This window comes from Carassius auratus, unplaced genomic scaffold (assembly GCF_003368295.1).
Source record: "Carassius auratus strain Wakin unplaced genomic scaffold, ASM336829v1 scaf_tig00214400, whole genome shotgun sequence".
In the NCBI taxonomy this organism is placed as follows: Eukaryota; Metazoa; Chordata; class Actinopteri; order Cypriniformes; family Cyprinidae; genus Carassius; species Carassius auratus.
Genome location: NW_020527643.1, coordinates 727,464 through 742,586, shown reverse-complemented (window position 1 = coordinate 742,586; position 15,123 = coordinate 727,464). Strand labels below are relative to the sequence as shown.

General features: G+C 36.3%; 1 protein-coding gene across 2 annotated transcripts in view; it reads right to left on the bottom strand.

Annotated features, from left to right (window-relative positions):
- mcph1 (microcephalin 1) overlaps window positions 1-14,797 on the bottom strand; it is a 111,361-nt gene extending 96,564 nt beyond the window's left edge. Inside the window, exons 1-10 of one of the 2 annotated variants that reach the window (XM_026257630.1) lie at window positions 14,622-14,797; window positions 14,183-14,247; window positions 13,648-13,739; window positions 13,455-13,573; window positions 10,228-10,315; window positions 9,988-10,099; window positions 9,744-9,875; window positions 8,357-8,449; window positions 5,085-6,194; window positions 4,684-4,784 (exon numbers count right to left, since the gene is read on the bottom strand). In XM_026257630.1, coding sequence (XP_026113415.1) covers window positions 4,684-4,784; window positions 5,085-6,194; window positions 8,357-8,449; window positions 9,744-9,875; window positions 9,988-10,099; window positions 10,228-10,315; window positions 13,455-13,573; window positions 13,648-13,739; window positions 14,183-14,219 — 1,884 coding nt within the window. In that variant the 5' untranslated portion in view covers window positions 14,220-14,247; window positions 14,622-14,797. The remainder of the gene's footprint in view (window positions 1-4,683; window positions 4,785-5,084; window positions 6,195-8,356; window positions 8,450-9,743; window positions 9,876-9,987; window positions 10,100-10,227; window positions 10,316-13,454; window positions 13,574-13,647; window positions 13,740-14,182; window positions 14,248-14,621) is intronic. The other variant, XM_026257631.1, reaches the window with a different exon arrangement.
- Window positions 14,798-15,123: the final 326 nt, after the last annotated feature.

The window sequence follows — 15,123 nt, the reverse complement described above, 5'->3', positions numbered from 1 at the left end:
TTAACTACCTCGATGACTTCAGCCCGGGTGATGGACGAGTGCCCCTTCGAGTCCCCAGCCACTGCTTCCTCAACGGAACACAAGTCGGTGGGATTGAGGAGATCCTCAAAGTATTCCTTCCACCACCCGACGATATCCCCAGTTGAGGTCAACAGGTGCTCATCTCTACTGTAAACAGTGTTGGTAGGGCACTGCTTTCCCCTCCTAAGGCGTCGAACAGTTTGCCAGAATCTCTTCCAGGCCAACCGATAGGCTTTCTCCATGGCCTCACCGAACTCCTCCCAGGCCCAAGTTTTGGCCTCCACGACTACCCGGGCTGCAGTCCGCTTGGCCTGCCGGTACCTGTCAGCTGCCTCCGGAGTCCCACAAGCCAGGCCCGATAGGACTCCTTCTTCAGCTTGACAGCATCCCTTACTTGCGGTGTCCACCACCATGATCGGGGATTGCCGCCTCGACAGGCACCGGAGACCTTGCGGCCACAGCTCCGAGCAGCCGCAGCGACAATGGAGGTGGAGAACATGGTCCACTCGGACTCAATATCTCCAGACACCCTCGGGATCCGGTCGAAGCTCTGCCGGAGGTGGGAGTTGAAGATCTCTCTAACAGGGGGCTCGGCCAAACGTCCCAACAGACCCTCACAGTACGTTTGGGTCTGCCGAGTCTGTCCAGCTTCCTCCCCCGCCATCGGATCCAACTCACCACCAGGTGGTGATCAGTTGACAGCTCCGCCCCTCTCTTCACCCGAGTGTCCAAGACATATGGCCGAAGGTCTGATGACACGACCACAAAGTCGATCATCGACCTCCGGCCTAGGGTGTCCTGGTGCCACGTGCACTGATGGACACCCTTATGCTTGAACATGGTGTTCGTTATGGACAAACTTTTCACTATACTTTGGATATTAATATCCAGCACAGATCTGTTGTTAAACGGCTTCAGTGAATGGCAGGGCGTCTCAGTGATCTGCCGTGAAACAGTGATTCTGTTCAAATTCCCTTTAAAATCTTAAATGATTCCCTTTAAGCTAAATTGACCTGTTTCCCTTACAGTGTGCATAGTCTTTTACATCACTTATATTTCTGCCTTGTTTAGTGATTATAATCCACACCGGATCAAGTTATTTCAAACGCTCGCTGCTGACTAAGAGTAAGTTTTGAGCTCAACTTATTTTACAAAGTCTTCAATACTGGTGTTAAAGCTGTTATTTTTCTATAATCATCTGCAGCGCTGAGCTCTCCAGACACAGAGAAACTCTGCCCTTGTTCATAACCCCTCCTCTAGCCCCAGCTGGCCCGCTTTGGCCCAAGGTTTTCGTCGGGCCAAAAAACCCAGGCACGATCAAGCCCCGGAAGTGACAGTGGAAACGTGACTGGCCCTGGCACGCACTAGCACGCCCGGTTTAAGCTCGACGGTGGAAATGCGGCTATTGACCACTCTGAAATATATCCATATATCAATATATGTGTGTGCATGTATATTTTATTCATTTTTTTTTTTTTTCACAAACACAGTGGTGGCCAAAATTATTAGAGTATTTGACATTTTTGAGTTTCAATTTTTTTATTGCCCATTACAACAGCCAAAAAACGAAATAAATATTTAAAAATGAAATAAATATCTAAGTCATTATAATGTTCTAGAAACCATAGAATAGGGCAATCATAAGGAAATTTTCCTTACAAAAAAAAAAACAAGCTAGGCCTATTTCACTGTCAATGACACACAATCATATTCCTTCAAAGAAGCCAAATTATTTGTGTAATGATTGTGACTGTGGTTAAATTGATGGTGATGCAAGAGTCTTGGGACACAGCTGTTTGAATCTTTTGAATATACAAAAGCCTTTCATGTTCAGTAAGTCATTGGTAACATCAGGGTTTGTCAAAGAGGCCAGACTGGTATAAATTCAAAGCCTCTAGAAGCACACGTTGATAAGGTGAAGGAGGAGCTAACTATTTACCGCCGCAGAGACATGTAAGATGCAGTCCAAGCACTGTAAAATACTTTAGATCACATGGATGCCACCAATTCACACCAGAACCGAAAGGGGAGAGGAAGAAAAATTTAAATAAACAAAATGACTAATGGTGCAACAGTATCTTCGAGAACTGCATCGGAAACTGGGATGAGGATTTGTCGACAATAGCAGCAAAGAAACAACAAAATTTTGTTAATGTTCAAATCATACGCGCTGTCCTTTCTTTTGCATATGAGAAACATCAAACAAAACTGAAAGCATAAAGAAACCTGCTAATCGATTGAACTGCTAATCGCTTAGAGAGCCTACTCGCCGTGTTAGCAGGAGTACGAAGGTGTGCGCAGCACGCATCAAATATTATGCAAATATTTAGGAAATAATGGATGGTTTTCAAACTAAAGTAACATAAAAGGCAGCTTCTTAAACCAGAGAACATGTTATTCTTGTGGTGGAAGAAAAAAACATGCAAGCACTGTCAAGACAGCAAGTTTGGTTTTACTTTTCGTTTTGTTTCCATTTTGAAAAGCTTGTTTTCTTTGCTATTTACATCACATTACACTATGGAGGTTTTCTCTTTTTTTAATTGATTCATCAGTGCATGCTAAACATTCTGTATTTTTGTTGTGCTTTTTAATTAAGAATAACAATGAATCCATCATTGTTTTAGTCTTAAAAAGTGAAAGGTGTGTAGATGTAAGCAAAATAGAAAACGATCTTCTTGTGAAATGTGACAAGTTTGTGAATTCACATGAAGCTCAGCTTATAAAATAGCAAGAGGAACTCCCATTCACAAAATTCAATCACAAGCAATACTACTGATGAAAGGTTGAATGTTAATAACTATAAACTATGATAAAATTTTATCAGCATGCATTGATTAATGCCATGTTGTAGCTAATAATAATAATAATGATAATAATAAATAATATTATATTGTGACCAAACCATGTGCCTGTGTAACCAACAGAGAATGTCCAGATTTCAGTTTCCATCCAGTGGGAAGAATGAGCCTCGAGCCATGTATTGGGTCTAGATTTATTTTCCAAGAGGTCATTGACCTTACATTCTCAACCATTCTTCTAACTATAGCCAGATCTACCTGCGAATTAATTAATCTGCTGGAACATTGAAAATGATGGACTGGCCCCCTCAAAGTCTGCACCTCAACACCATCAAGCAAATTTGAGGTGAGTTGGAAAAGTTTTTTTTTGTTCATTTCAAATAATTTCTACTTTAATAATTATGTACAATAAATATACATTTCATTTCAGCTCTAAGATATCATGGCATTGGCCATAAAAAACACTTGGCAACAACTACTTCTATTAACAACTACTATCAAAAACTACAAATTCAAACATCAGATCACCTTTCACACTAATAGAATTATGCAATAAGTTTGTGTTACTTTAATTTTACAACTATCGTTGTCATTAATCACTTGAATTAGTTTCTATATTTTGTGTTTTACTTTGTGTTTTATTCCCAATTGAAATGCTCACAGTCTGCACCCATATCAAATGTGAGGAAATTTATATAATTATATTTTATTCCAAGAAACAAAAACATTTTTAATGGTTGTACTTTTAGTTAACTACAATAACCCTGACCTGTGTGAGTTTCACTCAGAGCAAAAGTCCCAGAGGAGAAGCCATGCTCATGTCGCTCATGCCAAAATTATACCCAATTTCTGCATCAAGATAACTTGTGAGGTCATCCACTCCGATTCTTTCAATGTAACTGTTGTAAATTGGTTTACTCTAATCTTGTCAAAGTAAGGGAATACTGATGACAAATAGCTATCTATGAATTATTTACCACTATAGAACAGCCCAGGTGTGATAGATTCAGTTAAACAGTATATGTGGAAGTAAAACCAAATAGAGATGGCCTGAAAGCCATCTCTCTGTGTTCCAGTTGGGAGTTTTGTTTAAGCTGAGCAAAAAGAGAAGCAAAAAGAGAACTCACCAGGTGCAAGTCACAGTGGTGAAGAAAACACACAGGAAGCCAGAAAAGCAACAAAGAGAGTAGCATATAACATCTGCATCTGAAATAATTACTATGCTCTATTACTAGGCCATGCTATGCTGCTCCACAGAAGCATCAAGCTAAAAGCGTGTTTGAAAATATAAAACACAGCTCTTAAAGGCTTGTTAAAATGTAAAAGAGACAAACTAAACAAAACCAAAACCTACATATGGAAAACAGCCTTTTCCTACTATAAGAGTGGAAAAAAGTTTATTGTCCTATACAATCAAACTCTACAGTACTTCAGCACAAATTGACCTGCTCTTTGGCTAATCAATTAGACAGATGTCAACAAGCACAGGTTGCATTACATACATATGCCATCAAATCACTGAACAAATCTACACAAGGTAAAAGAAAACAGACAAATTACATACGAGTTTACTTTCTTGTTAATCTGGATAAACAGTCTGTGCTAATGCATCTTAAAGTCATGTCAATATCTGCATTTTTTTTTACATTTATACAATACATTTGGGTTGGAGCATATTCTAGAACAATAATGTCTTTGTAAAAACAAAAATGCCAGTACTACTTGTGTGATATGGTTATCCCTTTTTTTCCTCCAATGTATATTAAAACATATATTAGCTCACACAAATGTCTTTTTTTTTCTCAACGGAAATGTTTAATATCATCTAAAAGACATTAAAATACTTAAAATGTAGTTACTTTACCTTCATGAATTTGTCCTTTTTTGTATGGCTTGGTTTGTTACTCATCTCAGGATTTCTCTCAATGCTCCCATCAGTTATGCTTTCATTTTCTTTCCCTACAACTGATATAATGCAAACAAAGAAAGAAAGTTGAGCTGAGAGGAAAGCAGCACACAGCAGGTGCACAGTGACACAGCTGGGCAGCAGATAAAAGTGTTTCTTAAAATGTTTATTCAACCATGCAACATTTTAAAAGCAAACATTATTGTGAATGTTTCTCCACTAACACGAAGGATGTTCCATGCTTTCAAGTATAAAAATGTAAAGAATGTAATCTCATCACAGTGTAGCAGTGACCGAGACGTCCTTGCATAGCCACAATTTAATACTAATTAAAAATAAATAAATAAACATTTACATACTTTCTAAACCCATCTGTCTCTTTTCAATGGCATGTTTGGGGTCAGGGGCAGTTTCAGGACAGTTCTGTACTTGTAGATTCATGTTAACCGCCGAGGATGACACTGGAGAAGTAGCCGTTGAGGTCTTCTTTTCAGAAGCAGGATGGAGCTCAATTGAGCTTAACCTAGGTTGTTTCCTCTGTTTTTTTGCTGATGAATCAAGCTTTATTTCTTCAAAACTGGCCAACCCGCATGTCCCCACAGACAAACATTCTGGCCTTGATTCATGCGTCTCAGGAGCAGGGCCTGATGAACCAACCAAGAAGTCTTTAATGTTAATATTTTCATGTTTTCGCTTTTTACCAAATGATCTCTTGCCCTTCCTCTTGATTGAATCCTCCAGGTCAAAACTGGGCATGTGCAATCTTTCGGGGGTCGGCCCAAATAAAATGACCTTTTGTTTAAGGGCATTGTTGGCTGGTGAGAAGTAGTCTTCAAACACCTCACCATCCACATCCAAAACATCTCTATCAGGAACATCACCAACCGAGTAAGCAGAACACAAAACAGAAGTTTGACGTTGATATTTACGAACAGGCTTGGGGGTTACCGATATATCACTTTCAATTTCTGTAAAACAACTGTTTGATGAGGTCTGCTTCTTGGAATATAAACTTTTGCAGTTGGTCTGCAGATCACTGGATAGCTGTATACTTTTGATGTTTTTGTGATTGATTTTTGTCAGGCTTTCAGGCAAAGAACTTTTAGGTCTTTCAGGGCTGCCAGATAACTCTGTAGATATTTCACTGTTTTCAGTTTGTGGCTTGAGGTGTGAGCTTTGTTTTCTTTTCTTTGTTTCTTTGAAACTCTTTAAAGTGGACTTTTTCTTTCCTCCAATGTGGTTCACAAAAGACCTTCTTGATCTGGAAGATATTGGTGAGACTTTACTATGCATTTCAACACCGCCCAGATTACACATAACCATGGCTGTGTCTGATTCAGGAGGAGTTTGTTTTTTTGCTTTACTTGTCATTTTCATTTTTAAATTATGACAGTTCTGTTTTTCTTGCTTATCTCTTTTCTTGGAGGAATGATAGTGAGAGGTTGAGAAGCAATCCAAAGGTTCTTCCTCTGCAAAAGTAAAAGTTCAACATATTTAGTTTTATATAATGCAGTAATGGTTACTAAAGCTACTAGGGATGCACCGAAATGAATAATCTTGGTCAAAGCTAAATTAATATCACGATACATTTCTTAATTTCGCTCGATAGAATATAATTCTGATATTGATATGAAAATGTTTTAAAAAGCCTTATAAAAACTGCCAAGAACGCCCACAACAGATGTCTGTGCATACAAACTTATGAAAAATTAATTTGCTAAGTCTATGACACCTCATTTAAAACCATATAATATTTTAGAGGTGACAAAAACAGCACAAATAAGTTAATGTTCAGCTTTTCATTTGAAAAATTAATTTGAAGACACTGTCAAATAATCATTTCAGACTCACCTAATTAATATTAATATCTTTAACTTCAAACTATAGGCTAATATACATATAAAATTTGCTCACTAAGCCTGCATTTATTTGATCCAAAATACAGCAAGAACAGGAACATTTTGAAATATTTTTACTATATAAAATAACGGTTTTATATTTGGAAATATTTTTAAATGTAATTTATTCCTGTGATTTCAAAGCTATATTTTTATCATCATGACTCCAGTCACAAGATCCTTCATATATCTGATTTGCTGCTCAAAAATAATATAGACTTTTTTTCAGGTTTCTATTATGAACAGAAAAAAACAAAAGAACAGCATCTATCTAAAATAGAAATTGTCATCACTTTTGATTAATTTAAAGCACCCCTGCTATATAAAAATATCTATAATTTATTTCCACACAAAAAGAAAGAAAAATCATACGGACTCAAAACTTTTGAATGGAAAAGCGTATGTTACAAAAGCTTTTTATTTCAGATAAATGCAGATCTGTGGATCTTCTAATGTATATTAAAGAGTCCTGAAAAATAATTGAACTCAAAGGTTTAAAATTTTGATCATCTGCAAATTAGAATGATTTCTGGATCATGTGACACTTAAGACTGGAGTAAAGATGCTGAAAATTCAGCTTTGATCTTAGGAATAAACTACATTTTAAATTAAAGCAGTTTTAAAAATAAAAATATTTCCTAATTAAACTGTTTTGCTGTACTCTGGATCAAATAATTGCAGGCTTGGTGAGGAAAACAATTCTTTAAAATAATTGTTTTTTTTACATACATTTATAAACCTGTGTTAATGTTAGTTAATAAAAAGGCAATCGTTCAGTGTTTGTTCATGTTTTTGTTGCGGTTACATGATGCAGTTTCTAACTAAGGGTGAGACGTGGGCTGATGATGACATCGTTTCAGAAAATATATGGATTCGCTCTCCACTCGAAAACGCAAAGGTGGTGTTTTCTCCAGTAACAGCTGTAATCAAAGCAGCTCCGCTTATTAACGCTTCATTATTAGATAAAATGAAAATGCCATTGAAACTTTTCTGAAGACAGTCAGCTCCCTTCAGATACATTCATATAAAACACCAGCGACATGTTTTGATTTTGAAACATACAGTGCTCATGTTTATTCAAACGAAGTCAAACGCCACAAATAAATCAATGTATGGGAAATACTGGTAATGTATATCAAAATATCGGAAATGTGTTTATTATTAAAAAAAATTATATCAGGATACATACTGATACTGAATTATTGTCCAGCCCAAGTCGAAGCCGAACAATATGAAACACTGGGTTGAAGGCGACTGACGATTAACACTTTCACCATATACTTTCCTCATACTTTGGAGTTTGAACCCTTGCTAACTAGCAGATATCGCTGCAAGCTCCCACAGCACTGTCAGAAAACATAACATTATGCAGTTTACTAATTGTTTAAGGCCATTTTGCAAAGTAATGCGATGCAGTACTAAACAGTCTCTTGCTGTCAGTGCTTGTAATGATTTTATCCATCTTTCTCTGAAAATATTAAATGCTTCCACATAGACACTCCTGACATGTCTGCTATACGCCTCTCACACTACGCTGGTTGCCATCTGATTGTGTCACTGTTCGGTAGAATTTATTCAGTCTTTTTGCTTGCTTGGCGGGACATCGAAAGAGTTTTTTTTTTTTTTTTTTTTTTACTATTTTTGGCTGAATAACTTTGGTTGACAAGCATTCGGTGCATCCCTAAAAGCTACATTTATTCGAACACACACACAAAAAATAATTTTTCCCAAACCTAGTTGTTGTAAGAAAGATAGAGTTGGTGATGCCCCAGGAGGTGGTCTCAAAGGTGAATTACATCCTGAGGCACTATCCCCCATCTGTGAGACTAAGGGACAAGACAAAATTAAATAAATACCTGAAAGAATTTTATTTCAACAGTGTGTAAAACAGGGTTTCTTAAATCTTACCCTGGAGTGCCAGTGCACTGCAGAATTTAGCTCCAACCCTAATCAAACTCATCTACCTGTGATTTTCTTAAGATCCTGAAGACATTGATTAAGACATAGCATGCTCAGGTGTGTTTGAATAGAATCAGAGCTAAACTCTGCAGGAAAGTGGACCTCGTGGGCAAGGTTTAAGGATAGCTCCTGTAGAGAGTGTAATAATTCATTTATTTTTCCCAATTCATTTACTAAAGGGGTCTTGAACCGCCTGTAAATGCCCACTGATATGATTGGCTAAGATTTGTGTATGTTTGACAGTGTACGCCCTTCAAAGACGGACACTGCTGTGATTTAAGATAATACCGCATAAACACTTATTTCAAATGATCTGTTTAACAGACAAAGCAATAGCACTTGTGTGTTGTGACATTACGGTCATATCCAATATAGTCTACACAGCATCGTCTTGTAGTTTCAATCTTTCAGGAAATCCTGCATCGAACTTTGCCTTGTTTGTAAACAAATGTACAGTAAAAATGAAGTGAACAGTGGATCAAGTTCTTACTGTTGTGGTCATTCCTAATATTGGGATCAGAAAGAAGGCAATACAAAGACTATTTTTTTTCACAACCAATCACTGCATATCGTCTTGTTATATTCAGAGCCATCTTTATCGTTTGGTTTCTGGCATAAACCTGCATATTCACCTCTCTCATCAATGGGCGGGGCTAAACAGGCAGCTATATAGAAGCGACATTGATCTTCTGTGGGGGCGTTGTTTACTGACACTATTACAACAGAGTGGTACATTCCACAAACTTGCTTCGATATAAGATGTTCTAGACTAACGACAAAGTTTTGAGTTCTGAAACTTTTTTCTGAAAAGTTTTTAACAATTCCTATCCACCTTATTTTTCAAAGCGGAAGGAAGTGATTTTTTTTTTTACTGATTCATAAGCCTTTATTGGCAAATATCTACAAGAATAGAGTGCAGAGACCTGTACAAATCCGCACGGATTGTAATAGATTAAAATAATACGATAAACGCCAGTACAAACACCAGTTTGAAATATCAAGCAACATAAACTGTTTTTTACAGTTAAATGGTTAAATGGATTCACTATGAACCAAAAGATTGCAACCCTATAATTCAGTAAAAAGATTTGTGGTCTGATAGAACACAAAATTATTAGTTTACAAATGAAAACTAGCTCTCAAAAGGATTTGAGGATATACCAGTGGGTGAGAGATGTTCACGTTGAGCTCTCATTTCTCTCAGTCGCTGAGCCATGCCGTCAGAGCGTTTTAAAGAGGGACTGTACACTACTCCATTTTCCTCATCAATAACAAATGTTGATGAGTTGGAAACTGTTAAAACAAAATCCCATATGCACAACAACCAATCACAAATTACTGAATTAAATAAAAATAAAATGAAGAAAAAAAAACAACAACAACATAAAAGGTGTGCCTTTCTCACCAACGGGGGATGAGGAGATCAGGCCTTCCATTAACTTGTCAAATTTTTTCTTCAGCCGCCTGTCATTCTCAGGGGTCTTTATAGGAATATCTTTAGGTTGCATGCAACGGTGCTGCAAAATCAATGAAAAAAAAAAGCTTGCATGAGGTTACCAAGATATACATTATATTCTTACATGGAACATTCAATTAAAAAAAACAACGTTTGTTGTTTTGTATATAATTTGTTTAATTTCCTTACTGTTCTTTTATTTAGATGATGAAGTTTGGACTCTTCATTTTGAGCAGGAAAAAGATTTTCATCTACACGTTCATTGATCTCTTTGCATCTGCAAAATCACATAATGAATAGAATTTGAAAGAAACGTAAAAGGAAACATTGGGGTCTAGAGACATCTACAGGCCATCCAAATAAATGCAACAAAAAAATTGAGAACTAATACTAAATCACTAATGGAGTCAGAGAACTAAAACAGCACTAAAACATGCTGTCATTGCCATCAACATCTCTCCAAATTAATTTCAATCAACTAGATATTAGCAAATCAATATATGCAAAATGATTCACAAAAAGAAAGTATTTTTAAAATACCTAAAACACAGGATGATTTGCTTTCCTAACTCTATTTTTACAAGGACTAATGCTGTCCGACAAATGTGACTTATCTAGACACCCATTACAAATTATACCTGTCAAGTATACATTAACTTTTTGTATGTAATCTAAAGATATTTACAACACTTTTAAATGTGACAAAAAAAAGGAGGACTTTTTATGGTGCACTACTTCTCTAATTTTCCCAATAGTTGAAATGTTGTGTTCATTTGTTCAATCAGATTAATTTTTTACCAGGCTACCGTTTAAACAATTATTCATGCGTATCCTTTGGAAATTATATTAGCCACTTTGTCTAAAACAAAACCTTTATTCATATCTGTAGATTTACATAAGGCCATCCTTAAAAATAATTTGGCTTGCAGTAAGTCTTTTTTTTTTTTTTTTTTTTTAAAGGGTCGGTAGGTCGGTCTATATATATATATATATATATATATTCAAGAAAATGTTTGTGATGGTGATGACGGTATGAATTTTAACAAATTAGGATATCGTGACGTCACTGACTGGGTCTTCAACCCGCACCTTCGGGCAGCATCATTGCAAACCCGAAATTTTTTTTTTTTGATGCAGGCTATATAGACCACAAACAAATTTAAATCTTTGTCAAAAACATGTTTATTGCATGAATTTCAGTACTGTTATACTGTTTTACTTGCATCCACCGCTACGTATAAATGCAACCTACAAATGAGAGACCGTTTACTTTGCTTTCTTGGGTTGTCACTTTTGTGAAAAAAATCCTGTTTGCTTTGAGTGACAAGTGTTCATTGAATCGATTGTAAAATCGATTTTGCTTGTCTAAGGTTTTATATGGCAAATAACACCAAATATAGGTAAATCCACGGACAACAGGCAGGACGAATGTAAAGACCAATATTTGATGATTTATTGGTGTGAAGTTACATCCACAATGACAAACAGGAATGCAAAATTTTCGAAAAACAATAAGCAGAGTGGACTGCCATAATGCAAAACATTTACTGCAGGCTTCAACATGGCTGTGTTTACGATTAGGAATGTCCAAAAAAAAAAAAAAAAAAAAAAATTTGCTTAGGTGATTTTCTTGGCCTGTCAAAAAATATATATTTTTTTCGAATATTCGTCGAATTTAAAATAAAAATACACATTCGAATGCACATTAGAATTTTAGGTGTGCATTAAGGAAGCTGCTTTATTTATGCTTTTATTCGTACGTGTTCCATTCCATCTTGCCGCGCGCACAGCCTGTCTACACAACTTTCAAAGGCGGACGAGCTCGACACACAGTATCTGTTGTCTCATCTTGCACCTCATGTACGCGCACTGTCCGAAGTATACTTGATCTTTATCAGTTGCGCACGAGATGCGATGACAATGTATGTGCCATTGCATTATAAGGGTATGTTAGCCTATCCAGTTGAAGCCACTTAAAAAAAGAGAGAACATCAATGTGGAGAAGATCTTGTTTACATCAAAACTGAAACCAAGCCGTTCACACAGAACGAATATTTCGTGCACTTTCTAGAGGGACACCGTTGGAGTCGCGTCTCGCACAAGAGAGCCGCATGTTTAGAAAGACATGTAAAATGAATGTTTTAATTTAGTTTTCTAAAAATATCTCGAGTGTTTATGTTTGGTTTTTGTTCCCAATCCCACTGCATCTCATGTTTTTAAATGAAAAAATGTATCCTGTGTGACTGGTTTTCCGCCCTTTTTATTTATTTAACAATGCATGCATACATGATGCTGTTTTGTTTATAGTTATTTAAGCAACTTAATTAATAATAATTGGTTCATAAACATTATTTTAAATATTATGTTTTTTTTTCACAGTCATGTATTCTAATGCTTTGAATGAACATGCAGTAATATTTTGCTCGATGCGCTATTTTGAGGCCTCAGAAGAGAAGCAAAAAGCTTTTCTTCAGCCTAACTGAAATTATGCATTTTAAATTCGAATACAATTCGAATTTTGATCATATTTAAGTAAAAAAAAAATCGAATTTAGTTTTTCAGCTATTTTGACAGCCCTAGGCAGAATTCACATTTCTATTGTAAAAAGAGAATCATTGTGCAGAAGTATTATTTGCTGTTATGCGTGTTTGTCCGAAGCTGCAGTTGCTGTGTGATGCGTGTCCAAATAAAAAAAAAAAAAAACCTGGCGCTCCGAGAAAAGGTCATTAAAATCAATTTCCTATTTTCGTTTTCGAAACTTGTGTTGGTTGATTCGTTCAATAGATTTTCGAACATAAAGTGACAGTCGACACGGTCACGGTTTTAGACTAGACGGGAGAATGGATGGGAAAAGATCTGGGTACAGTTTTTCCAGAACTTCGTGCCAAGTTAAAGCGGTGCCGAGCTGTTTTAATTATTTTTTTTAGATGTATTATGGTACCCAAACCCGTACGACTTTGAACAGTGACCGCAAACATTTAGTTCACTGCAGCCGCAGCCATCATTACCAAGCGCGAACCGTTGACTCTGAAACTGAATGAGAGACGACGAAACACACGCACAGGCCATAGTGTGACATTCGTGTAAACCTAGATGACGTTACAGGGCTTTTTTTTATTAGAGATGATAGCCTTCATTTTTATGTAGGCCTAGGCAATTTATATATTTACAATACTTAAATATAATTAATAGTATTTTATTGCTTTTGTATTAGTTTTTTGAGGAGTAAAAATAAATTGGTCGGTCTTAACGCAAATTTACAATCAGCAAGTCGGTCGGACTAAAAGCAAAAAAAAATAAATAAATAGAGTCGGTCGGGTTGCGGCAAACAAGAATATTTTTAAGGATGGCCTAACTCCTGTTTCTAAGGAAGTTGACCTGAACATGCAGAAGTTATATGTGATGTTAATTTTTACCTTGCTACCCAGTGGACAGAAACAATCCTCGCACCAATTTTCTGGGCTTTCTTCCATGTGGATGGACGGCCATGTTTGAAGACTACATGCGTCACTTGTTTGGTGAATGTCTTCGATACCTGTCATTTAATACGCATTAATTTAATTAACATTTTATTTTTGTTCAGAAACACAACTGCCAAAAAAAAGGCACCTCTGCACCCATGTCCTGCAGCTGCTGAATGAATGGATCAGAGTAATCGTCCATTTTGCTTGCAGACCATACATCAACATACGCCACCACATCTTAAAAGGGAAAAAGAGGGCAGTGGATAAACACTCACTTCAAACAAAAAGTTGTATTCATTATAAAATTAAATGCTTGACACCACATGTTAGAAGAGATTTGAGAGTAGTAATATACATACTGTGTATATTGTGTATTGCTAACTGTAAGTATGTCTAATAGGACACTGTGTGTACTGAGTATATGTATGTGTATATTGCACAGTGTCATCTGTTTTAAGTCTATACGTCTATATGCAAATTGTTTCTGCACTGTCTGGTGCACACTCCCAAGAATTTCACTCACAATTTTTTTTTTTTTTTTTATCAAACAAACTAAATTAAGGTAATTTCTGACAACAACAAAAAATATTCAATTATCGCTATATTGTTTTAAAACAAGACTGGAATTATATATTTTTTTTTAAAACCACGTGTTAATCATCCTAGGTCGATAACGTTACCTTTGAGAAAACCAGTGGACGTGTTGTTTCCTGTCATTGTTGATCCTAAAGGTCTCCTTCTAAAACTGCATCAACCGACAGAAAACACAACATGATAAACTCAAAATGATTCAAGCACAGCAAAAAATAAGCATGGTACGTTAACATAGTACATTCAGTAAAGATTGTACTTAGTTACACAATCTGCTAACGGAGAACAAAGCAAGATGATTTAAAGTACACCGACTCGTGAAAAAGAACAGCAAGATTGGCAGATGTTAAAAACATTAATCATACCAATTCTAAAAAGCAAGTACGTTAGAAATACATTAAGAATAGCATTGGCAACTGCTGATATTCACGTCACATCTAACGTTAGTGAGAAACGCAGGATATACTTGAGACGGTGTCCTAGCAGACATCTAAAGTGTTCTGTAAGAAAACACCTTTCATTGCTCACCTTAACCAAAGAAAAACACATTAACATTGCGGAAAAAACTATCCTTGTTTGTTTTTATATGTGTAAGTTACATCGTTCAGTTGATAAACACTGTTTTCATTTGACCATTCACCACTGTAGAAAAAACACGTGTTTTCGCGGTAATGGTTCCTTTTTGCGACGCATGATGGGAATTCAGTGACGTTCCTTACACCAGTTGGTTAATGCCATTAGGCCGCGCCCACTTTTTTGGCTTTTTGTTCCACATGGACCGCCTCTTGTGACGAGAGTAGGCGGCTGCAGAGGGTAGTAATCGTATGTGTTTTTTTCGCTAATATAATTTATTTTATGTTATGCTGGTTTTATATGAAAATAAAAATGATGAACAGCACTTCTAAAGTAGCCTACCTGTTATTTAATCCAACAGCCGTGTTTTCATCCATTTTCAGTTTGTATTTTAGACATGTATTTTGTACATTTAGACATGTATTTTGTACATTTAGACATATATTTGTTTTCTTTT